The sequence below is a fragment of the Quercus lobata genome, chromosome 8 (genome assembly GCF_001633185.2).
Source record: "Quercus lobata isolate SW786 chromosome 8, ValleyOak3.0 Primary Assembly, whole genome shotgun sequence".
In the NCBI taxonomy this organism is placed as follows: domain Eukaryota; kingdom Viridiplantae; phylum Streptophyta; class Magnoliopsida; order Fagales; family Fagaceae; genus Quercus; species Quercus lobata.
Window position 1 is genome coordinate 49,731,508 of NC_044911.1, and position 26,448 is coordinate 49,757,955.

The following is a 26,448-nucleotide window of genomic DNA, read 5'->3' on the forward strand; positions in this document are numbered from 1 at the left end:
CATTTTTAATAAAAAAATTGCTGAAAAGTGTATTTTGTGGGACTCATGAACAGTGCATAAAAGCACTGTTCACACAAGAAAAGTAAAAAGTTACGGCTTGACCAAAAAAAAAAAAAAAATTGTGAAACGTAAACGCGCGTCTGGGAAGTGCAAAACGCGCTTCCCAAACGCACTCTTAGTCAAATTTGTTGGAAACATTTTAAAGTGTCCGTCAAGATACAAATTCTTAGATTTTGTTTGCAACTATGGTTAGTGATACACAATCATACAAAGACTTTACTACTATAAGCTGCCTTTCATAGGCAGGTATGGCTAGCAATACAAGGGGTTGTTTGGTATGGCATTTTAAGCAACAGTTTTTAGTTTTTAAACAACATTATACGTATTTTTATACATTTTTTCACCCACACATATTTCCAAAAAATACAAACAACATTACTAGAATAATGTTACCAAACGGCAATGTTGGTTTGTTTTGCAATTATAAAGTGCTTTGACCCGCTAAAAAAGTGCTTTAAGGACTCTTAACACTAAAAAAACAACTTTAAGGTTAGTTGAACATTTTGGAGCTTATAAAAGCTCATGCATGCCAATGCCAAGAATGTAAACATTATTCAGTATTCACCAAAATTGGCCAACAGGCCCAACACTAAAAATAGTTAAGAACTTTACCATTGAAGCTCTATATCGCAAAAACTCTAATAGTTATAACTCTATTTTCCAAAAAAATACAAACAATATTACTAGAACAACGTTACCAAATGGCAGTGTTGGTGTGTTTTGCAATTATAAAGTGCTTTAACCTACTAAAAAAGTGCTTTAAGGACTCTTTGACACTAAAAAACAACTTTAAGGTTAGTTGAACATTTTGGAGCTTATAAGGATAAGCTCATGCATGCCAATGCCAAGAATGTAAACATTATTCAGTATTCACCATAATTTGCCAACAGGCCCAACACTAAAAATAGTTAAGAACTTTACCATTGAAGCTCTATATCGCAAAAACTCTAATAGTTATAACTCTATTTTCTACATGAAAGCCAAATGGACACAAAAGACATTACTAATTCGTTTAACTCTCATAGTCTCTCTCTCTCTCTCTCTCTCTCTCTCTCTCTCTCTAAAAGATAATATCAGCTCCCTTTCATCATGAAGCAGGAAACCTCTTTTCTTTCTTTTTCTTTTTCTTCCTTTTTATTTGATATTTATTTTTGTTGAGTGTAAACACCATTGAAAACAACAGGATGCTTCTCTCAAAAGAAGAAGAACAATGGTATGCAAGAAATTATCTTGATATCTCCCTTTTCTAAGTATACTCAAATGCTGAGTTTGTTTCTTCATTTTTTTTCCCTCACTTATTTGCAAAATTATTAGTACTTCAGGAAAGTTGACCATTAGTAAGATTGCATTGTGCAAACCATATATTTCACATGACATAAAAAGTTACTAGCTTATATTCTGGCATCAAAATCCCAAATTGGTGTTATTAAGTTCACCATCAAGGTCTTACGTAAATTAGAGAGAACACACTCAAATTCAAAACTTACAATCCATGTGGTTTTATAATCCATCCAAATAAATGGGTTGTCTTCAATCAGAAAGGAGACACTTCTTGCTGAACAAAAAAGAGGCCAGAAGGACTGCCATCAGGCAGCAGTGCTAACCTCACAGGACTTGCAGCACCTTCTTCAACAGGTAAGATGCCAGTGTTGCGATTTATATCTGTTTTGACAAAGCCAGGGCAGACACAATTGATGCAGAAGCCAGGGTACTTTTTGGCTATAATTCTTGTGTAGGCATTCATGGCTGCTTTTGAGACTGTATAGGCAGAAAGAAAAGTAGGCCAGCCTTTGGCTTCCAGTGAACCTTCTTTATAATCCTTTAGAAATTCCTCTATTACTTCATCCACTTTCTCTTCTGTAAGGTTTTCATCATCACATAGCACTCTTTTAGCCCATTCATTTGGGATGTTCTGAAACATGACAAGAAATATTTTTAAATGTTGTTGACAATAAAAAAATAAGGTAAATTCTTTCTTGGAATACTATTACAAATTCAATATGGATACAAGATCTTAATCTCTGCTGGAGTGAACAAGATGGGAAAAAAATGTATAATAAGATTCCTAACCATTTTAGAAGAAGACCTGAATCACAATAAATTGTTGGAAAAGTGTTCCATAATCAACTAAGGAAAACAAGCAGGGTCATCCAATGTTTAATGAGAAGGGCATTGTCTGCTGATATTATGGTATACACCTCTCTGTCTCTCTCGCTCTTGTTTCTTAAGTAAAGTTGTCCAAGCCAAAGAGTGATAGAGTGGAAAAATGTGTCACTTCTGTCATTGTTCTAAAATGAACTCATTAGCAATAATTTGGCTTGGTTGGCTCAGCTTGATCAACTAGTGAGAGGAGTTGATATAAATTTGGTTCGTATCCCACTCATTTTAAGCCAGTCTAACCTTCAAATTGAGTCATCTGCTCTATGGCTAACTTGCCTGAGCTTCAAGCCTACCAAACTACTGTCAAACTCAACCAAGTTTCTTACCAAGGGGCGCACTGACAATGTATTTATATAGAAGGATTTTGTTACTTCCATACCTTTAGTTGACCTGCGGAGGATGAAACATTAACAATCCTTGGTGAATTTGACAATTGGAGGAGAGGAATGAGTGCTTCAGCTGTTCTTTTAGCTCCATAGTAGTTAGTTTTCAAGCATTCTTCTGCTAAATCACAAGTTTGAATCAGTTTATGCTGAACAATTCCATCTCCTTCCTGCAGCAGTAAAAAAAACTCAATCCACTTGGTAACTATCACCAAATACTTCCAAGCCCAAGGTAGAATGATACAATCTACTGAACTTTAATATACAAAACAGAACAAAAATACCATAGCTTTAACGTAAATATCCTACCCCTTGATCATAAAAGAAAAGTAACTCTAAATTCAAAAAGCCTAAGTGGCAAAGAAATATAATCCTAATTTTTGGCCTAAATAGGCATCATGTTAAGCTATAAAACAGAGCACTTATAGATACTAATTTTTCCAAGGAACAATACGGGTATGAAAGATTTTTCTTTTTGAACCTCCCCAATGGTCTTTGGCATCGCATGAAAGATATAGAAGCATTCCCAATGTTAGTTCTTTGCTCAATCTGATTATGCTGCACTGCCTATGTTAATTCCCTATGTTAGTTCTTATTTCTAAATTAACAATGATCTCAAAGTAAATTACATGAAGAAGTCCAACTATGACGTCAAAAATGAAAACAAACTGCACAAGACACTTGCAACTGTTGTAAATTAAACTTTTTGCCAAAGGTGCATATATATATATGAATTTCAAGCCCACCTGTATTCTGCTTCAAAGACAAATCCATCCATAAAATACTTACCCCACCATCAGAATCGAATTTGACTCCACCAATCCCTGCATTGTTCACCTGCACATAGTTTCAACACTACATGACTAATTTTGTTTACATCGAACAGGAATTGGATTTGAGCACAGGGAACGTTATTTAATCTGTCAGGTTATCACATCAATGAATTTCATAAACGGCAAACTTGTCCTCAAATCTTATCCATTCTGTACATTATCCACTCAATTAAAATATGATGAATCCCACAAGCTCTATCATATCTGGTAGATATGAGATTATAGACTAAGACTATAGTTGATTTTTTTATCATATGGATTCAAGTAATTTTGTTTCACAATAACATGGGAAGTTATGCAAGGCCCCCTTAAGTGTTAAGTTAGTCAATCTGGCCCGAGACGCGTTCATTGACAAAACCGCCGTAGGAATGGAGACCCTTCAATAGAGCGGAGGCGAACTGATCAACGAGAAAGAAGCCCTACTCACTACAAACGAATATACCACAAGATCGAACTGATTCTCCTATCTTCTTGTTTTATTCCCCGACTTTGTAAGCCTATTCGCCGCCACTAAATATTTTATTCTTCCTTCTTTTCTTTTTTTTTCTAATAGTCTAACTGCCATGGTAACCAAGATCCATAGACAGGCTTGACTCACTGATTGGACAGTTGGCACTGGAATGATAGCAAGCATCCCCTCTTCTCTTTCCTGGTATGAAAGAAGGAGCTAGGATCAATCTCCTTCACAGTGTCCTTTCGCGCACTCCTCTGTCTCTTTCCTCTCTTCAATTATAATTTTATAATAAAATTATTATTCTACTTTTCTTAAAAGAAAAACTAAGCTGCTGTCATTTGTTATTTTATAATCAGTATTAATAATATTAAAAATAAAAATAGCAATAATAAATTATTATTATTATTATAAAAAGGAAAAAAGATAAAAAGCACCAAAAGCAAATTGATCACGATGATGGCTTAAAAATATAACTCAGACATTAAGATCAAACTTTAAACAATTTAGGGTTTCAAAGAGAATTAATTTCAAGATGAATGATATCCAAATTAAAGAGATACAAATCTATAAAGAAATTAGCTTAGAATCATACCAAGATATCAAGTTTCCCGAACTGGGTTTTGATGAAATCTGCCAAAGAAGTAATGGAGGCAGGGTCAGCCACATCAAGCTGATGAAAAAGCACATTATCAGAGAGAGCAGAGTCTTTCAGTTTCCCAAGAGCTTCAAGACCCTTCTTCTCATCTCTTCCTGTTAGCACCACTACGAACCCATTTGAAGCCAACTGTCTAACTGTTTCAAATCCAATCCCCTTATTTGCTCCTGTAACAACTGCAAACCTGAAAACAACAACAACAACATGATCACATGCAAAAAAGAGAGAGATGGGTGTTATGTTTGCGGTTAGAAGATGTGATGGAAATTCAGTATAGACCATAGAGACACCATGGAAGGAGTTTAGGACTACCTCTTTGCTTCTTCAGCCATTTGGTAATTTGGTATGAGACAGTATGAGTAAGTAATGTGTGTCAGTTTCGGACTTCGAAAGAATATGGGTAGACGTGGCAAAACGGTTGGTATTGGGTCGGGTCAATCAGGTTTACAGGTTAAACATGTCGCTGGTCAAAACATGTTATTTTTAAATGGGTTAATTGAGTTGCGGGACGGGTTGGGTTTACATGTATTTTTCAAACAAATTTTTTTTTTTTCAATTACAAAAACAAATTAATGACAATCTGTTTAAAGAGAATAAATAAAATCAATTAAGCAAATGAATTGCATTTAATGCCATTTGTTAATATCCTTTCAATTCTGATAGTTTTGAGCATGACAAAAATTATTTATAGTCATAAATTTATGATGGAAAAAGTCTTAAATGTTAATAGTTCACTGTCAAAATGTATATAATTACAAGTTTACATCTTCAAAAAGAGATAGATCTTAAAACAAACAAAACAAGTAAACTAGCAAAGTAGTAAGTTATCGGTCTTCTTAAATGCACATGTTTTTGTTGCATTTAAAATAATAGTAAAGTTAGATTATTTAAAAGAGAAACTAAACAAAAAAATATTTAAAAATAAACATAAAATATTAAATAAAAAAGAATAAGTAAATGTTTTATAAGAATTACACCTCAATCTCAATCTACTCAACGTTGATAACAGATTCAGCACTGCAAATATTCATACTTACAAATTATAGCTCAGCTGAATGAGTTTTTTTTTTTTTTTAATGGTTGTCTCACTCTTGACAGCCTTGGCCCTTGCCTTGTGTAACGTATGTGGTCTAATGGCCTTGTCTCATGGCAATTGGCTATCACTAAAGGGCCCTTGCCTTGTGTAACCTGCGTGGTCTAACGGTGTAACGTGTGAAGGCTGAAGCTAGGCCTTTTTTTTTTTAAAAAAAAAAATGGAAAGCAGTGCACTGAAGCTAGGCTAGCTAGCTTTTGACTTTTGATGAATCAAACAGTCATTTTTTATAATATATAATATATTGATTATAGGTTTTGGTACTTTGTACTTTATGCATTTAGTATCAGGACGTAATTTAAATATTTTTTTAGCGAATTTTTTTTTAACGGATTGGGTCACGGGTTATTCGGGTCGGGTCGGATTGATTCGTAAAAGAATTGGGTTAGGTTATGGGTTAACTCGTTTTTGCTTCGAGTAAAAAAATCGGATTTGGGTCAAGTATTTTTCGGGCCAGGTCGGGTCAAAAAATTCTGACCCGTATTGCCATGTCTAAATATGGGTCGTTTGCTAACGTTATTACAGTAACGTTATTTGTATTTTTTGAAAATACGTGTAGGTTGGTATGAGACAATATGAGTAAGTAATGTGTGTTAGTTTGGGAATTCGAAAGAACATGGGTCATTTACTAACGTTATTACAATAACATTGTTTGTATTTTTTGAAAATATGTGTAGGTAAAAAAGTGTATGGATATATTTTAATCTATCTACTATAGAGTGAGTAAATTAATTACCACCAGTCTTTTTTGAACATCTTCGGATCTTCTTTACATTTTTTCTTCCTCCAATTTTTAGTCAAAAAAAGAAAAAGAAAATTGTCTGTGATGTATCTGTATGGAATGGATGGAGACGGTATTTCAGGCATTAATTGCGCGATAATATATTATCCTGTATGGTTGGCCCATATGAAGTGATGTTATCCGTTTAGCAATGAGAAAGACATTAAGGTTGGAGATAATTTGTGCATTATTTTATTTTTTTTTTTTGGAGACATATTGTGCATTAATTCAGTGTTTGACAATATTTCGTACAAATGGACCATACGATGATTTTTTTTTTAATAGGCCATATGTATTAGTGCAAAGCATTGAGCAATGAAACCGATGTTAAAATTTCAAATCCCTAGATGACCGCTAAGTGATAAAGGAGATAGGGGTGGAGAAACAACCATGAGGTTTACCTAGAAGCATCCTCTCTTGCAAGAGTGCATAAGGATACGTTTGGTACACTGAATGTAAATTACATTAGGAATAGTAATTTTTGTTACTGTGAATAGAAGACATTGTAATGGAATAACTATTACTATTCATAAGTTTGGTTGTTACATATGGAAAGTTTGTAAAAGATAATTGTGGGGCCCGGCCCAGAAATGATGGGCTATTCCAAATTCAGGCCCGTCCGAGGAGCGTCCTGTCCGAAGAGAAACCACGTATGAAGCATTACTCAATCCCAATAAACGCCAAGGAAACCTGTCCGAGGAGTAACACCTCCTCGGACCTCACAAAGCCCAGACGAGGAGCTCTCCCCAGCCACTTCAGTTCATCCTCCCAACATATAAAATGAATAAAATCCAAAATATCCCATGGAGAGCTACCACCACATTAATTGCGCCCCAACCACCCTCTTGGCCGCATTAATGAGGAAATGACCCCTGAACAGTACCGCCTTGGCCTCTGCAACTCACATAGGGAGAGATGAAGGCGTCTGATGGGACAGCCACTCAAGTAGGTGCTTAGATGGTCAACAAGTGTAGGGTTGAGATGAGAGAAGGGAGCTATATAATGTAGTGGAGTCCCTTAGAGAAGGGGACGAAAAATTCTGTATGAGGAACTAGAGAAATAAACTTACACGTGAGAGATCCATTTTCGTGTCTTTATTTTCTGCAATCATATTGCCCATGCATCAGACTGAATAGACTCGCTGAGGCCAAATTCTTTGACCCATCCTCTACAAATATTTATTGTGGGTTGCGCTTTGGGCCAGGGCCTGATCAATCAAATTTGGGCCAGGAAAATCGTGCAACTACAATTGGCGCCGTCTGTGGGAAGAACTAGAGCATCAGCTAGCACAACGGTCAAGCATGGCAGAACTAGGTCCGCACCAGGAGAATCCTCACCAGGCTGACTCCCAACAGACACAACCCGCCGAGTCCCAGAGGCAAAATAACTCCGTCAACCCAAGCCACAGGGGAAATCGTGAAGGAAGTGTGCATATTATCCGGACAAGCCAGAGTCACACTCAGACAAGTAGTCACGTGTCCCAAAAGCGAAATAGTCACCAGGCCATGCAACGAGAGATAGATGATCTAAAGAGGAAGCTACGACGAGCACAGCGAAGGCGATCTCCTTCAGACTCAGACAAGTCCTCTAATGCGGAGGATGTGAGTTACCGATGGAGGTCAAGGACCCCCCCAAGTGAAACCTTTACCTACGAAAAGGAACCACGCCCTGTGCGGAAGTATGAGAGCACATCTAGTAAGGGTTCGGGAAACGACGCCATGAAGAAGGCGTTGGATCAGGTTTTAAGGTCCCCCTTCACGTATAGAATCGAAGGGGCTGAGCTGCCCCGACGGTTCAACCAACCAGCATTCGCCATCTACAGCGGTCGATCAGACCCGGTAGAGCATGTGAGTCAATTTAACCAAAAGATGGCGATCTACTCGCAAAATGAGGCCCTTATGTGTAAAATCTTCCCGTCCAGCTTGGGATCAATGGCGATGAGGTGGTTCAACGGCCTGAAGACAAATTCCATAAGCTCTTACAAGCAGCTCACTCGGGATTTCTGCTCTCGCTTTATCACCAACACCAGAGTCCCCAGGCCCCTCGGTTCGCTATTATCCTTGTCCATGCACGAGGGAGAGACTCTGAAAGCATACTCCGATAGATACTGGGAAGTATATAATGACCTGGATGATAACCACGATGCTGTCGCTATTAGCACATTCAAAAGCGGCCTCCCCACCGACCATGGCTTAAGGAAATCCCTCACTGGTAAACCGGTTGCCAACGTTGATCAGTTGAGGGATAGGATAGACAAGTACAAAAGAGTGGAGGAAGATCAGCTGCAAGGGAGGGGGAAGGAGAAGGTTATCCACCCCAAAGCAAATGATTTCAGGTCGGAACGGCACAATCATGGTCAGCCGAGGAGAGATTTTTCGCAACAGGCTGGGCAGAGTAATCCGCAAATAGTGAATGCCATATTCAGAGAGCCCGTACAACAGGTACTGGAGAAAGTAAGAGATGAACCCTATTTCAGGTGGCCGGGAAAGATGGCTGGAGAACCTTCCAAACGTAACCAGAACCTGTACTGCCACTATCATCAAGACCATGGGCACACTACTGAGGACTGCAGGAATCTGTGGAATCATCTAGATCAGTTGGTCCGAGAAGGAAAGTTACGTCACCTGCTGCACCCGTCGAGTGGCCACACCGGCCAAGCAACACAAGAGCCTCGAAAGGACGTGACCTTAAGACCACCCACCGGGACGATACATGTCATCTTCGCTGCACCAGGAAGAACGGGACCACCCATCCCCAGGGTGTTAGCCGTTGATCGGCTCCCCTCCGGGAGCAGGCAGAGGGAACACAAAAGGTCAAAAAGGGGAAGCTCTTTGATACTGGGGTTCTCGGATGAGGATAAGAGAGGAACTATTCAACCTCACGATGATGCCTTGGTGGTCACTCTGAGGATTGGGGGCTTTGACGTGAAAAGGGTGTTGGTGGATTCGGGAAGTGCAGTAGAGATAATGTACCCTGATCTATACAAGGGGCTGAACCTGAAGCCAGAAGATTTGGCAGTTTATGACTCCCCCCTTCTTAGCTTCGAGGGAAGAATGGTTACGCCAAAAGGACAAATCCGACTACCCATACAGACTGGGACGGAGGTGGTGGAAGTGAATTTTATCATCGTCGACGTTTATTCACCCCACACCGTGATAGTCGTCAGGCCATGGATCCACGCCCTGGAAGCCGTAACCTCCACACTTCATCAGAAGGTGAAATACCCATCCAAAGGACAAGTGGAAGAGATCCGAGGAGATCAGGCTGTATCCAGGCAGTGTATGGTGGCCGCCGTCTTACATCGGCCCCATGCCGAGTCCTCGGCCCCTGAAAGTTTATAGTAATCAGCCGCCTCGGCAGAGCAAGACAACGAACTGGCCGAGGAGATAGGGTGTGAAAGTTTAGATAAAATCGCTGTCAACGACGACCCGGAGAAGTTCTTTCTGGTCGGCTCGGAATTGCCCTCTCAAGAAAAGGAGGAACTGGTCGGATTTCTTAGAGAAAATGTCGACGTGTTCGCATAGGAAGCCTACGACGCCCCGGGCGTCGATCCCAGCCTTATTTGTCACCACCTGAACGTCAACCCCTCTTCCACTCCGAAGAAGCAGCCACCCCGACGCCCTTCAAAGGAACATGCTAGTGTCGTAAAAGACGAAGTGGCAAAGCTAAAAAGAGCGGGGGCTATCAAAGAGGTCTTTTACCCAGAGTGGCTGGCAAACACGGTGGTGGTAAAGAAGAAGACAGGGAAATGGAGGGTCTGTGTAGACTTCACGGACCTGAACAAGGCATGCCCAAAGGACCCATTCCCCCTACCCCGAATTGATCGATTGGTGGATGCAACCGTGGGGCACCCTCGAATGAGCTTCCTGGACGCCTTCCAAAGCTATCATCAGATACCCCTTGCGCTAAAGGACCAAGAGAAAACGGCTTTCATGACGCCCATCGGAAACTATCATTACAAGGGGATGCCGTTTGGGCTAAAGAACGCAGGCTCAACCTACCAAAGAATGATGACTCGGATGTTTGAACCATAACTGGGCAAGATCATTGAGGTTTATATAGATGATATGGTCGTCAAGAGTAGAAGGGCGTCCGAGCACGTGAAGGACCTCGGAACAATCTTCACCATATTAAGGGAGCACCGGTTGCGGCTGAATGCCTCCAAATGTTCATTCGGGGTCGGGTCTGGGAAATTCCTAGGGTATATGGTCACCCACAGGGGAATAGAAGTAAGTCCCAATCAAATCAAAGCCATTAACAGCCTACAGGCTCCTCGGAATCCGAAGGAAGTACAGAAGCTCACTGGTATGATTGCGGCATTGAACCGGTTCATATCGAGATCGGCGGATCGATGTCGGCCTTTCTACCTCCTGATAAACAAGTGGAAAGAGTTTGCATGGTCGGAGGATTGCGTTCAGGCTTTCCAGCAACTTAAAGACTACCTGTCCCGACCACCCATCATGTCCAGCCCTGAGGCGGATGAGGTGCTGTTTGCCTACATCGCCGTAGCTCCCCACGCTGTAAGCCTGGTACTGATACGGGATGATAATGGGGTGCAGCGACCGGTGTACTATGTGAGCAAATCACTACATGAGGCCGAGGTGCGATACCTACCTTTAGAAAAGGCAATTCTGGCAATAGTGCATGCAACCCGAAAACTTCCTCATTACTTTCAGGCGCACACGGTCATCGTTCTGACTCAGCTTCCCCTCCGAGCAGTGCTTCGAAGCGCTGACTATACAGGAAGGATCGCCATGTGGAGTGCGCTCTTGGGAGCCTTTGATATAAAATATATGCCCAGATCCTCCATCAAAGGGCAGGTCCTCGCAGACTTGGTAGCGGAGTTTGCTGAGCCCTCCATAGAAACAATAACCGAGAAGAGGGACATGGATGGGAAGTCGGTTGGTGCGATCTCAACAGGGAGGAACACGCATTGGAAGGTCTACGTAGATGGCGCAGCCAACCAGAGAGGGTCAGGAGTTGGGATAGTTTTAATATCCCCGGACGGTGCTGCCATTGAAAAATCATTAAGGCTCGGATTCTCGGCTACGAACAATGAAGCCGAATACGAAGCCTTACTTCAAGGGATGACGATGGTTCAAAGGTTGGGCGGAAAAATGATAGAAGCGTTCTCGGACTCCAGACTAGTAGTCGGACAGGTGATGGGTGAGCTGGAAGCCCGAGATACTAGGATGCAAGAGTATCTGGGACAAGTCAAGCGGCTGCAGACGAATTTTGAGTCCTTCAATCTGACACATATTTCCAGGAGTGGCAACACCCATGCGGACTCGCTGGCCACTCTCGCCACGTCCTCGGCACATAATCTGCCGCGAGTGATCCTGGTTGAAGATCTAGCCCAGGCAAGTCCCATCAGTAGAGGCCCTGCCAGAGTCCACCAGATCAGAAAGAGTCACAGTTGGATGGATCCCATAAAGAACTTCCTGCAAAACGACGTCTTGCCGGAAGAAAAATTGGAAGCCGAGAAGATACGAAGGAATGCTCCTCGGTTTTGGCTGTCAGAGGACCACAAACTATATCGGCGCTCCTATTCTGGACCGTACCTACTCTGCGTACACCCAGAAGAATCCGAATCTCTGCTTGAGGAGTTACAAGAGGGGATTTGTGGAAGTCATACCGGAGGGAGATCGCTGGCACACAGGGCACTTACCCAGGGGTACTGGTGGCTGAACATGCAGAGAGAGGCCCAAGAATACGCTAAGAAGTGCGATCAGTGCCAAAGATTCGCCCCGAATATCCACCAACCCGGAGGAGTTCTCAACCCCCTTTCGAGTCCATGGCCGTTCGCAAAATGGGGCCTTGATCTAGTTGGGCCCTTCCCCAAAGCCGCAGGGAACAAGCGATACGTAATAGTCGGAACGGACTACTTCACTAAATGGGTGGAGGCTGAACCATTGGCCAACATTAGGGATGTCGACGCCCAAAAATTCATCTGGAAGAACATCATCACCCGCTTCGGGACCCCGCGTACACTCATTTCCGATAATGGTCTGCAGTTCGACAGTAAAAACTTTAGGGAGTATTGCCGCGAGTTTGGAATCATCAACCGATATTCCACCCCCGCCTACCCTCAGGGAAATGGACAGGTCGAAGCCGTGAACAAGGTCATAGTGAACGGAATGAAGAAGAGGTTGGACGAGGCGAAGGGGAGATGGGTAGAAGAACTCCCCCATGTCTTATGGACTTATCGGACAACGCCGCGACGATCGACCGGTGAGACCCCCTTCTCGATGACTTACGGGGCTGAGGCCGTGCTCCCGATTGAGAACAACTTTCCCACACTGAGGTCTAGATCGTTTACCCCAAGCGATAACGACGAGTTATTGGAACGGAGTCTGGACCTAGCCGAAGAAAGAAGGGAAAAAGCGATGATTCATGTGGCCTATTATCACCAGAAGCTGAGACAAGGGTATGATGCTAACGTCAAACCACGGCCTCTGGGGCCAGGTGATCTCGTAATGAGGAAGATTCTTGGCAGCGCAAAGAACCCCTCTTGGGGCAAGTTGGGGCCCAATTGGGAGGGACCATACCGTGTCACATCCGTGGCCGGAATAGGCGCCTACTACCTAGAAGATTTAGATGAAAAAGCTGTACCTCGACCATGGAATGTAAATAACCTCAGAAGATATTATTATTAATGAGAATGGCTTACATACGTTTTCTTTCATGATTATCCGCTGCTTGCTGGGCTACTGACAACTATTCATAGTTTTAAACAGAACCCAAGTCCTGCATGGCTCCTCGGACCACAGACTTGGGGGAAATTATTACTAATATAAGTTTTAAACAGAACCTAGTCCTGCATGGCTCCACGGACCACAGACTAAGGGGAAATTAATACTTAAGGCAACTATTCATAGTTTTAAACAGAACCCAAGTCCAGCATGGCTCCGGACCACAGACTTGGGGAAAATTATTACTCATATAAGTTTTAATCAGAACCTAGTCCTGCATGGCTCCACGGACCACAGCTAAGGGGAAATTAATACTTAAGGCAACTATTCATAGTTTTAAACAGAACCCAAGTCCTGCATGGCTCCTCGGACCACAGACTTGGGGAAATTATTACTAATATAAGTTTTAAACAGAACCTAGTCCTGCATGGCTCCACGGACCACAGACTAAGGGGAAATTAATACTTAAGGCAACTATTCATAGTTTTAAACAGAACCCAAGTCCTGCATGGCTCCTCGGACCACAGACTTGGGGGAAATTATTACTCATATAAGTTTTAAACAGAACCTAGTCCTGCATGGCTCCACGGACCACAGACTAAGGGGAAATTAATACTTAAGGCAACTATTCATAGTTTTAAACAGAACCCAAGTCCTGCATGGCTCCTCGGACCACAGACTTGGGGGAAATTATTACTCATATAAGTTTTAAACAGAACCTAGTCCTGCATGGCTCCACGGACCACAGACTAAGGGGAAATTAATACTTAAGGCAACTATTCGTAGTTTTAAACAGAACCCAAGTCCTGCATGGCTCCTCGGACCACAGACTTGGGGGAAATTATTACTAATATAAGTTTTAAACAGAACCTAAGTCCTGCATGGCTCCTCGGGCCACAGACTTGGGGGAAATTATTGCTTATGGTAGATTGGGAGATCATTACTTAAAGGAAACCATTTTAATACGTGCGCGCAGTCTGGCACCATCGCAACCCTCAGATGCGCAGCCCAAAAACCCATTTTTATCTTAACCGTTTATCTGTATCTACATAGTTGCAAATGTTTAAAGAAGAGCGCTACTGACGTGCATCCATAGTAAGCAAAACGAACATTTTATATTAATATTCCGAGTACATTAGAAGGAGAGGTCCTTACAAAAGAGCGGGAAAATTGGACGACTCTCGGTCAAAAAAGGAAAGAGTACAAAAATCAAAAGCCTAGAAGGCTAAGCCTCAGTAGGAGGATCTCCTTTCTGCTCGGGCTGAGGAGGCGGAACCTCGATGGTAGAGTCTACGACGGGATCATTCGCCATATCGGGCACAAGGACAGCATCAGGCGTCGCCAGATCCTGCTCAGAGGCAGCTTGGACACCCTCAGGATGCGCTCGGATCTCTTTAGGATAGAAGATGCTCTCGGGCAGTCTCAACGCCGAGTCAGCAGGAACTCCTGCAGCGTCGAGGGCACGAGACCATGAGATATCGCAATACTCCAGGCATACCTCGGGGATTTCCTCGGATAGCCTGGCCTCCGTCTCTTCGGCCCCGAGCTGGCGTGCGGCACTCTTCTCAGCCTCTGTGGCCTCTCGGATCAGTTAGGCCTCCTCTTTGGCCCGTCGCAGCTTATCCTCGACCCTTTGCAGAGCGGTCTCCATAGCGGCGGGGGTGTTAACTAATTTCTCAAATCTACCCATCTGGACTGAACCGGGGAACAAAAGTAAAGACTCAGAAAAAAAGGTAGAGTCCGAGGAGGAAATTGAAACAGCAAGATGAACGAAATGTACTGGTACCTTCACAAAACGTTCAATGAGGCGGCTGGGAATCTCTCGTGGACGAAACGCTTCACAAAAACGGCTACGATGGCGTAACGGTCACAAGTGTTCGTGTACCTCTGGGGTTCGATGGAGTTCTCTGGAAGCCTCTAAGGTTTGTGAAATGCAGATAAAAGAAGAAACTGAACCCCTATGACGTCTTATATAGCCAGGAGGAGAGAGAAAAGATCGCTCCTGCCTAAAAATACGGGAAAAAACGATAGCCGTTCGATCTACGCCACACCGTTCGATGAGGGAACATAACGCCTCCAGAAGTTAATGGCCGCGCCTCGTAAATTGCAGCGCGTCAGAAGTAACGGTCCGCACGCGCGCCACACGCTCTCCTTATTTCCACCCTCTCCCAAATATCAAAACCCCGTCTTTTCCTCCTCGGAGGGAGATAGAAACCGGAGTTTTGAGGGGCTAATGTGGGGCCCGGCCCAGAAATGATGGGCTATTCCAAATTCAGGCCCATCCGAGGAGCGTCCTGTCCGAAGAGAAATCACGTATGAAGCATTACTCAATCCCAATAAACGCCAAGGAAACCTGTCCGAGGAGTAACACCTCCTCGGACCTCACAAAGCCCAGACGAGGAGCTCTCCCCAGCCACTTCAGTTCATCCTCCCAACATATAAAATGAATAAAATCCAAAATATCCCATGGAGAGCTACCACCACATTAATTGCGCCCCAACCACCCTCTTGGCCGCATTAATGAGGAAATGACCCCTGAACAGTACCGCCTTGGCCTCTGCAACTCACATAGGGAGAGATGAAGGCGTCTGATGGGACAGCCACTCAAGTAGATGCTTAGATGGTCAACAAGTGTAGGGTTGAGATGAGAGAAGGGAGCTATATAATGTAGTGGAGTCCCTTAGAGAAGGGGACGAAAAATTCTGTATGAGGAACTAGAGAAATAAACTTACACGTGAGAGATCCATTTTCGTGTCTTTATTTTCTGCAATCATATTGCCCATGCATCAGACTGAATAGACTCGCTGAGGCCAAGTTCTTTGACCCATCCTCTACAAATATTTATTGTGGGTTGCGCTTTGGGCCAGGACTTGATCAATCAAATTTGGGCCAGGAAAATCGTGCAACTACAATAATGTATAAGGAAACTTTATATTTTTGGAAATATATTAATTTTAAAACCTATTATATATACTAAGGAATAGCTATTACATCCATTTTAAAGAGGAATACCTATTCTTCAATTTAAAAAATAGTTATTCCAATGTAATAACTAATTCATGTAATAAAGATGCAACCAAATAACTGAATTGCTATTACACATGAATAACTATTCCATTACAGGAGTTATTACAGCATACCAAACGTACTCTTCGTAAGTTTGGGATTATGATTAATGTATGACGAGATGAGTCATGCAAATGACAAAATTTCATAATAATTTTAAAATATTCCTAAATTAGCATATTATGTCATTAAAAGAAATTAAATTATAAATCGTTTCTCCAAAAAAATTTGAATTCCAAATTGCAATTTGTCCATATATGAAGCAATAGACTAATTTAGGAATGTTGTGAATTTTGTTGTATTCCTAGCTTGCAATGAGATATGATCAATTATTACTATGGGAGCATTTTACTGTGTTTGTTTCATTATAAAATTTGCTCAAACTTGAAAAAAATTTCCATTAACTGTAAAATTCTTTGTAAAAAATTTTACCAACAAAAACTTGGTAAAATATGTTATAAAATCACATAATAACTATCCTTCTCCATCTGATGGCTAGGTCACTAGTCCTGTGTGGACTGGGCCAATGGTTTGGTGGCCAGTGGTGGTTGGGAGACACTAGTTTTGGTGGTTTATGCTTGAAAAATTGTACGTCACACAAAACACCTAATTTTTTTTTTTAATTGAAATTATTTTCAAATGTAAAATGACATTTTACAGGCGAAGTCTTTATTTAAATATTTTTTCCTTCTAAAAAAATATTTATTTGTTTTTACATAAAGAAAGTATTTATTTAGTAATTTATAAGTTATTCTTAAAAATTTTCTACTCAAATTAAAGCTTATATATATTGTAGTTGTGGGGCCCGGCCCAATATGATGGGCCATTCCAAATTCAGGCCCCTCCGAGGAGCGTCCTGTCCGAAGAGAAACCACGTATGAAGCATTACTCAATCCCAATAAACGCCAAGGAAACCTGTCCGAGGAGTAACTCTTCCTCGGACCTCACGAAGCCCATACGAGGAGCTCTCCCCAGCCACTTCAGTTCATCCTCCCAACATATAAAATGAATAAAATCCAAAATATCCCATGGAGAGCTACCACCACATTAATTGCGCTCCAACCACCCTCTTGGCCGCATTAATGAGGAAATGACCCCTGAACAGTACCGCCTTGGCCTCTGCAACTCACATGGGGAGAGATGAAGGCGTCTGATGGGACAGCCACTCAAGTAGGTGCTTAGATAGTTAACAAGTGTAGGGTTGAGATGAGAGAGGGGAACTATATAATGTAGTGGAGTCCCTTAGAGAAGGGGACGAAAATTTCTGTATAAGGAACTAAAGAAATAAACTTATACGGGAGAGATCCATTTTCATGTCTTTATTTTCTGCAACCATATTGCCCATGCATCAGACTGAATAGACACGCTGAGGCCAAGTTCTTTGACCTATCCTCTACAAATATTTATTGTGGGTTGCGCTTTGGGCCAGGACCTGATCAATCGAATTTGGACCAGGAAAATCGTGCAACTACAATTGGCGCCGTCTGTGGGAAGAACTAGAGCATCAGCTAGCACAACGGTCAAGCATGGCAGAACTAGGTCCGCACCAGGAGAATCCTCACCAGGCTAACTCCCAACAGACACAACCCGCCGAGTCCCAGAGGCAAAATAACCCCGTCAACCCAGGCCACAGGGGAAATCGTGAGGGAAGTGTGCGTACTATCCGGACAAGCCAGAGTCACACTCAGATAGGTAGTCACGTGTCCTAGAAGCGAAATAGTCACCAGGCCATGCAGCGAGAGATAGATGATCTGAAGAGGAAGCTACGACGAGCACAGCGAAGGCGATCTCCTTCAGACTCAGACAAGTCCTCTAATGCGGAGGATGTGAGTTACCGACGGAGGTCAAGGACCCCTCCAAGTGAAACCTTTACCTACGAAAAGGAACTACGCCCTGTGCGGAAGTATGAGAGCACATCTAGTAAGGGTTCGGGAAACGACGCCATGAAGAAGGCGTTGGATCAGGTTTCAAGGTCCCCCTTCACGTATAGAATTGAAGGGGCTAAGCTGCCTCGACGGTTCAACCAACCAACGTTCGCCATCTATAGCGGTCGATCAGACCCGGTAGAGCATGTGAGTCAATTTAACCAAAAGATGGCGATCTACTCGCAAAATAAGGCCCTTATGTGTAAAATCTTCCCGTCCAGCTTGGGATCAATGGCGATGAGATGGTTCAACGGCCTAAAGACAAATTCCATAAGCTCTTACAAGCAGCTCACTCGGGATTTCTGCTCTCGCTTTATCACCAACACCAGAGTCCCCAGGCCCCTCGGTTCGCTATTGTCCTTGTCCATGCACGAGGGAGAGACTCTGAAAGCATACTCCGATAGATACTGGGAAGTATATAATGACCTGGATGACAATCACGATACTGTCGCTATCAGCACGTTCAAAAGCGGCCTCCCCACCGACCATGGCTTAAGGAAATCCCTCACTGGCAAACCAGTTGCCAACGTTGATCAGTTGAGGGATAGGATAGACAAGTACAAAAGAGTGGAGGAAGATCAGCTGCAAGGGAGGGGGAAGGAGAAGGTTATCCACCCCAAAGCAAATGATTTCAGGTCGGAACGGCACAATCATGGTCAGCCGAGGAGAGATTTTTCGCGACAGGCTGGGCAGAGCAACCCGCAAACAGTGAATGCCATATTCAGAAAGCCCGTACAACAGGTACTGGAGAAAGTAAGAGATGAACCCTATTTCCGGTGGCCGGGAAAGATGGCTGGGGAACCTTCCAAACGTAACCAGAACCTGTACTGCCACTATCATCAAGACCATGGGCACACTACCGAGGACTGCAGGAATCTTGGAATCATCTGGATCAGTTGGTCCGAGAAGGAAAGTTACGTCACCTGCTGCACCCATCGAGTGGCCACACTGGCCAAGCAACACAAGAACCTCGAAAGGACGTGACCTTAAGACCACCCACCGGGACGATACATGTCATCTTCGCTGCACCAGGAAGAACGGGACCACCCATCCCCAGGGTGTTAGCTGTTGATCGGCTCCCCTCCGGGAGCAGGCAGAGGGAACACAAAAGGTCAAAAAAGGGGAGCTCTTTGATACTGGGTTTCTCGGATGAGGGTAAGAGAGGAACTATTCAACCTCACGATGATGCCTTGGTGGTCACTCTGAGGATTGGGGGCTTTGACGTGAAAAGGGTGTTGGTGGATTCGGGAAGTGCAGTAGAGATAATGTACCCTGATCTATACAAGGGGCTGAACCTGAAGTCAGAAGATTTGGCAGTTTATGACTCCCCTCTTCTTAGCTTCGAGGGAAGAATGGTTATGCCAAAAGGACAAATCCGACTACCCATACAGACTGGGACGGAGGTGGTGGAAGTGAATTTTATCGTCGTCGACGTTTACTCACCCTACACCGCGATAGTCGCCAGGCCATGGATCCACGCCCTGGAAGTCGTAACCTCCACACTTCATCAGAAGGTGAAATACCCATCCAAAGGACAAGTGGAAGAGATCCGAGGAGATCAGGCCGTGTCCAGGCAGTGTATGGTGGCCGCCGTCTTACATCAGCCCCATGCCGAGTCCTCGGCCCCTGAAAGTTTATAGCAATCAGCCGCCTCGGCAGAGCAGGACGACGGACTAGCCGAGGAGATAAGGTGTGAAAGTTTAGATAAAATCGTTGTCAACGACGACCCGGAGAAGTTCTTTCTGGTCGGCTCGGAGTTGCCCTCTCAAGAAAAGGAGGAAATGGTCGGATTTCTTAGAGAAAATGTCGACGTGTTCGCATGGGAAGCTTACGACGCCCCGGGCGTCGATCCCAGCCTTATTTGTCACCACCTGAACGTCAACCCCTCTTCCACTCCGAAGAAGCAGCCACCCCGACGCCCTTCAAAGGAGCATGCTAGTGCCGTAAAAGACGAAGTGGCAAAGCTAAAAAGAGCGGGGGCTATCAAAGAGGTCTTTTACCCAGAGTGGCTGGCAAACACGGTGGTGGTAAAGAAGAAGACAGGGAAATGGAGGGTCTGCGTAGACTTCACGGACCTGAACAAGGCATGCCCAAAGGACCCATTCCCCCTACCCCGAATTGATCGATTGGTGGATGCAACCGTGGGGCACCCTCGAATGAGCTTCCTGGACGCCTTCCAAGGCTATCATCAGATACCCCTTGCGCTAGAGGACCAGGAGAAAACGACTTTCATGACACCCATCGGAAACTATCATTACAAGGTGATGTCGTTTGGGCTAAAGAACGCAGGCTCAACCTACCAAAGAATGATGACTCGGATGTTTGAACCACAACTGGGCAAGATTATTGAGGTTTATATAGATGATATGGTCGTCAAGAGTAGAAGGGCGTCCGAGCACGTGAAGGACCTCGGAACAATCTTCACCATATTAAGGGAGCACCGGTTGCGGCTGAATGCCTCCAAATGTTCATTTGGGGTCGGTTCTGGGAAATTCCTAGGGTATATGGTCACCCACAGGGGAATAGAAGTAAGTCCCGATCAAATCAAAGCCATTAATAGCCTACAGGCACCTCTGAGTCCGAAGGAAGTACAGAAGCTCACTGGTATGATTGCGGCATTGAACCGGTTCATATCAAGATCGGCGGATCGATGTCGGCCTTTCTACCTCCTAATAAACAAGTGGAAAGGGTTTGCATGGTCGGAGGATTGCGTTCAGGCTTCCAGCAACTTAAAGACTACCTGTCCCGACCACCCATCATGTCCAGCCCTGAGGTAAATGAGGTGTTGTTTGCCTACATCGCCGTAGCTCCCCACGCTGTAAGCCTGGTACTAATACGGGATGATAATGGGGTGCAGCGACCGGTGTACTATGTGAGCAAATCACTACATGAGGCCGAGGTGCGATACCTACCTTTAGAAAAGGCAATTCTGGCAATAGTGCATGCAACCCGAAAACTTCCTCATTACTTTCAGGCGCACACGGTCATCGTTCTGACTCAGCTTCCCCTCCGAGCAGTGCTTCGAAGCGCTGACTATACAGGAAGGATCGCCATGTGGAGTGCGCTCTTGGGAGCCTTTGATATAAAATATATGCCCAGATCCTCCATCAAAGGGCAGGTCCTCGCAGACTTGGTAGCGGAGTTTGCTGAGCCCTCCATAGAAATAATAACCGAGAAGAGGGACATGGATGGGAAGTCGGTTGGTGCGATCTCAACAGGGAGGAACACGCATTGGAAGGTCTACGTAGATGGCGCAGCCAACCAGAGAGGGTCAGGAGTTGGGATAGTTTTAATATCCCCGGACGGTGCTGCCATTGAAAAATCATTAAGGCTCGGATTCTCGGCTACGAACAATGAAGCCGAATACGAAGCCTTACTTCAAGGGATGACGATGGTTCAAAGGTTGGGCGGAAAAATGATAGAAGCGTTCTCGGACTCCAGACTGGTAGTCGGACAGGTGATGGGTGAGCTGGAAGCCCGAGATACTAGGATGCAAGAGTATTTGGGACAAGTCAAGCGGCTGCAGACGAATTTTGAGTCCTTCAATCTGACACACATTTCCAGGAGTGGCAACACCCATGCGGACTCGCTGGCCACTCTCGCCACGTCCTCGGCACATAATCTGCCGCGAGTGATCCTGGTTGAAGATCTAGCCCAGGCAAGTCCCATCAGTAGAGGCCCTGCCAGAGTCCACCAGATCAGAAAGAGTCACAGCTGGATGGATCCCATAAAGAACTTCCTGCAAAACGACGTCTTGCCGGAAGAAAAGTTGGAAGCCGAGAAGATACGAAGGAATGCTCCTCGGTTTTGGCTGTCGGAGGACCACAAACTATATCGGCGTTCCTATTCTGGACCGTACCTACTCTGCGTACACCCAGAAGAATCCGAATCACTGCTTGAGGAGTTACACGAGGGGATTTGTGGAAGTCATACCGGGGGGAGATCGCTGGCACACAGGGCACTTACCTAGGGGTACTGGTGGCCGAACATGCAGAGAGAGGCCCAAGAATACGCTAAGAAATGCGATCAGTGCCAAAGATTCGCCCCGAATATCCACCAACCCGGAGGAGTTCTCAACCCCCTCTCGAGTCCATGGCCGTTTGCACAATGGGGCCTTGATCTAATTGGACCCTTCCCCAAGGCCGCAGGGAACAAACGATACATAATAGTCGGAACGGACTACTTCACTAAATGGGTGGAGGCTGAACCATTGGCCAACATTAGGGACGTGGACGCCCAGAAATTCATCTGGAAGAACATCATCACCCGCTTCGGGACCCCGCGAACACTCATTTCCGACAATGGTCTGCAGTTCGACAGTAAAAACTTTAGGGAGTATTGCCGCGAGTTTGGAATCATCAACCGATATTCCACCCCCGCCTACCCTCAGGGAAATGGGCAGGTCGAAGCCGTGAACAAGGTCATAGTGAACGGACTGAAAAAGAGGTTGGACGAGGCGAAGGGGAGATGGGTAGAAGAGCTCCCCCATGTCCTATGGACTTACCGGACGACACCGCGACGATCGACCGGTGAGACCCCCTTCTCGATGACTTACGGGGCTGAGGCCGTGCTCCCGATTGAGAACAACTTTCCCACACTGAGGTCTAGATCGTTTACCCCAAGCGATAACGACGAGTTATTGGAACGGAGTCTGGACCTAGCCGAAGAAAGAAGGGAAAAAGCGATGATTCATGTGGCCTATTATCACCAGAAGCTGAGACAAGGGTATGATGCTAACGTCAAACCACGGCCTCTGGGGCCAGGTGATCTCGTAATGAGGAAGATTCTTGGCAGCGCAAAGAACCCCTCTTGGGGCAAGTTGGGGCCCAATTGGGAAGGCCCATACCGTGTCACATCCGTGGCCGGAATAGGCGCCTACTACCTAGAAGATTTAGATGAAAAAGCTGTACCTCGACCATGGAATGTAAATAACCTCAGAAGATATTATTATTAATGAGAATGGCTTAGCATACGTTTTTCATTCATGATTATCCGCTGCTTGCTGGGCTACTCACAATTATTCATAGTTTTAAACAGAACCCAAGTCCTGCATGGCTCCTCGGACCACAGACTTGGGGGAAATTATTACTAATATAAGTTTTAAACAGAACCTAGTCCTGCACGGCTCCACGGACCACAGACTAAGGGGAAATTAATACTTAAGGCAACCATTCATAGTTTTAAACAGAACCCAAGTCCTGCATGGCTCCTCGGACCACAGACTTGGGGGAAATTATTACTAGTATAAGTTTTAAACAGAACCTAGTCCTGCATGGCTCCACGGACCACAGACTAAGGGGAAATTAATACTTAAGGCAACCATTCATAGTTTTAAACAGAACCCAAGTCCTGCATGGCTCCTCAGACCACAGACTTGGGGGAAATTATTACTAATATAAGTTTTAAACAGAACCTAGTCCTGCATGGCTCCACGGACCACAGACTAAGGGGAAATTAATACTTAAGGCAACCATTCATAGTTTTAAACAGAACCCAAGTCCTGCCTGGCTCCTCGGACCACAGACTTGGGGGAAATTATTACTAATATAAGTTTTAAACAGAACCTAGTCCTGCATGGCTCCACGGACCACAGACTAAGGGGAAATTAATACTTAAGGCAACCATTCATAGTTTTAAACAGAACCCAAGTCCTGCATGGCTCCTCGGACCACAGACTTGGGGGAAATTATTACTAATATAAGTTTTAAACAGAACCTAGTCCTGCATGGCTCCACGGACCACAGACTAAGGGGAAATTAATACTTAAGGCAACCATTCATAGTTTTAAACAGAACCCAAGTCCTGCATGGCTCCTCGGACCACAGACTTGGGGGAAATTATTACTAATATAAGTTTTAAACAGAACCTAGTCCTGCATGGCTCCACGGACCACAGACTAAGGGGAAATTAATACTTAAGGCAACCATTCATAGTTTTAAACAGAACCCAAGTCCTGCATGGCTCCTCGGACCACAGACTTGGGGGAAATTATTACTAATATAAGTTTTAAACAGAACCTAGTCCTGCATGGCTCCACGGACCACGGACTAAGGGGAAATTAATACTTAAGGCAACCATTCATAGTTTTAAACAGAACCCAAGTCCTGCATGGCTCCTCGGACCACAGACTTGGGGGAAATTATTACTATATAAGTTTTAAACAGAACCTAGTCCTGCATGGCTCCACGGACCACAGACTAAGGGGAAATTAATACTTAAGGCAACTATTCATAGTTTTAAACAGAACCCAAGTCCTGCATGGCTCCTCGGACCACAGACTTGGGGGAAATTATTACTATATAAGTTTTAAACAGAACCTAGTCCTGCATGGCTCCACGGACCACAGACTAAGGGGAAATTAATACTTAAGGCAACTATTCATAGTTTTAAACAGAACCCAAGTCCTGCATGGCTCCTCGGACCACAGACTTGGGGGAAATTATTACTAATATAAGTTTTAAACAGAACCTAGTCCTGCATGGCTCCACGGACCACAGACTAAGGGGAAATTAATACTTAAGGTAACCATTCATAGTTTTAAACAGAACCCAAGTCCTGCGTGGCTCCTCGGACCACAGACTTGGGGGAAATTATTACTAATATAAGTTTTAAACAGAACCTAGTCCTGCATGGCTCCACGGACCACGGACTAAGGGGAAATTAATACTTAAGGCAACCATTCATAGTTTTAAACAGAACCCAAGTCCTGCCTGGCTCCTCGGACCACAGACTTGGGGGAAATTATTACTAATATAAGTTTTAAACAGAACCTAGTCCTGCATGGCTCCACGGACCACAGACTAAGAGGAAATTAATACTTAAGACAACTATTCATAGCTTTAAACAGAACCTAAGTCCTGCATGGCTCCTCGGGCCACAGACTTGGGGGAAATTATTGCTTATGGTAGATTGGGAGATCACTGCTTAAAGGAAACCATTTTAATAACGAGCGCGCAGTCTGGCACCATCGCAACCCTCAGATGCGCAACCCAAAAACCCATTTTTATCTTGACCGTTTATCTGTATCTACATAGTTGCAAATGTTCAAAGAAGAGCGCTACTGACGTGCATCCATAGTAAGTAAAACGAACATGTTATATTGATATTCCGAGTATATTAGAAGGAGAGGTCCTTACAAAAGAGCGGGAAAATTAGACGACTCTCGGTCAAAAAAGGAAAAAGTACAAAGATCAAAAGCCTAGAGGGCTAAGCCTCAGCAGGAGGATCTCCTTTCTGCTCGGGCTGAGGAGGCGGAACCTCGATGGTAGAGTCTACGACAGGATCATTCACCATATCAGGCACAAGGACAGCATCAGGCGTCGCCAGATCCTGCTCAGAGGCAGCTTGGACACCATCAGGATGCGCTCGGATCTCCTTAGGATAGAAGATGCTCTCAGGCAGTCTCAGCGCCGAGTCAGCAGGAACTCCTGCGGCATCGAGGGCACGAGACCATGAAATATCGCAATACTCCCGGCATACCTCGGGGATTTCCTCGGATAGCCTGGCCTCCGTCTCTTCGGCCCCGAGCTGGCGTGCGGCACTCTTCTCAGCCTCTGTGGCCTCTCGGATCAGTTGGGCCTCCTCTTTGGCCCGTCGCAGCTCATCCTCGACCCTTTGCAGAGCGGTTTTGAGATCCTGCACTGCCTGTTTCTCGGTGGCAAGGTTAATTTGGGTCGAGAACAGTTCCTTGTGCTGGTCCTCCGCCTGGGCCTCAGCACTTTTCAAACCAGCCTCTGTAGACTTGCGCCGGTTCTCCGACTCCTTGAGCTTGTCCATAAGTTCAGTGTAATCGTGCTGGAGGGACCCCAAGGTTTTCTCCACCTCCGCTCGCGCCTGGTTCTCGACCTCAGCCCGACTGCTGTTACCACGGCAAAATTCCTCAGCCACGAATACCTGCTGGGTGATCTACAAACGAAACAAGATTGGTGTAATCTAAGGTCAAATAAGTTAATGAAACAGTAAAAGGATTACTTACCATCGCGAGATCCCTTTTAAGGGATAGGAAGATCTCGGGCTGAGAGAACCGTCTATAAGCCTCCATATCCCAAGGAAGAAGTAGGGGCTGCTCTAAGGCCTCGGCCACGTAGCCTGCCCGGCCCCGATTGTACTCTCGGATCGAAGTATTGTAGGGGATGGCCACCCCATCCAGCTCCAATCTGGGGCCCCATACACGCGGGGTAGCACGTACCTCCGCAAGAGTCTCCTCGTCTCGACTCTCCAAGGAGTTGCCCCTTCTGCTCCTTGGCGCGCGAGTGGTTTTTTGCTGCTTGGTCGGCTAGGCAACCACCTCGCCCTCCTCAGGAGTGTCGGCCGTCCTTTTCTTCTTTAAGTCCGGATTAACCTTAA

At 44.6% G+C, this 26,448-nt stretch overlaps 1 protein-coding gene across 2 annotated transcripts; it reads right to left on the minus strand.

Moving 5' to 3' along the window:
* Nucleotides 1-1,424: 1,424 nt before the first annotated feature.
* LOC115958625 ((+)-neomenthol dehydrogenase-like) lies at nt 1,425-4,963 on the minus strand. 2 transcript variants are annotated; one of them, XM_031077051.1, is made up of 5 exons: nt 4,858-4,963; nt 4,483-4,729; nt 3,393-3,440; nt 2,600-2,773; nt 1,425-1,972 (listed from the first exon to the last, which is right to left on the minus strand). In XM_031077051.1, the coding sequence occupies exons 1-5, from the start codon at nt 4,875-4,877 to the stop codon at nt 1,595-1,597; spliced, it is 867 nt and encodes a 288-aa protein (XP_030932911.1). In that variant the 5' UTR covers nt 4,878-4,963; the 3' UTR covers nt 1,425-1,594. The 2 variants fall into 2 exon arrangements, with proteins under 2 accessions (XP_030932911.1, XP_030932912.1); XM_031077052.1 differs by lacking the exon at nt 3,393-3,440.
* Between the last annotated feature and the right edge of the window lie 21,485 nt (nt 4,964-26,448).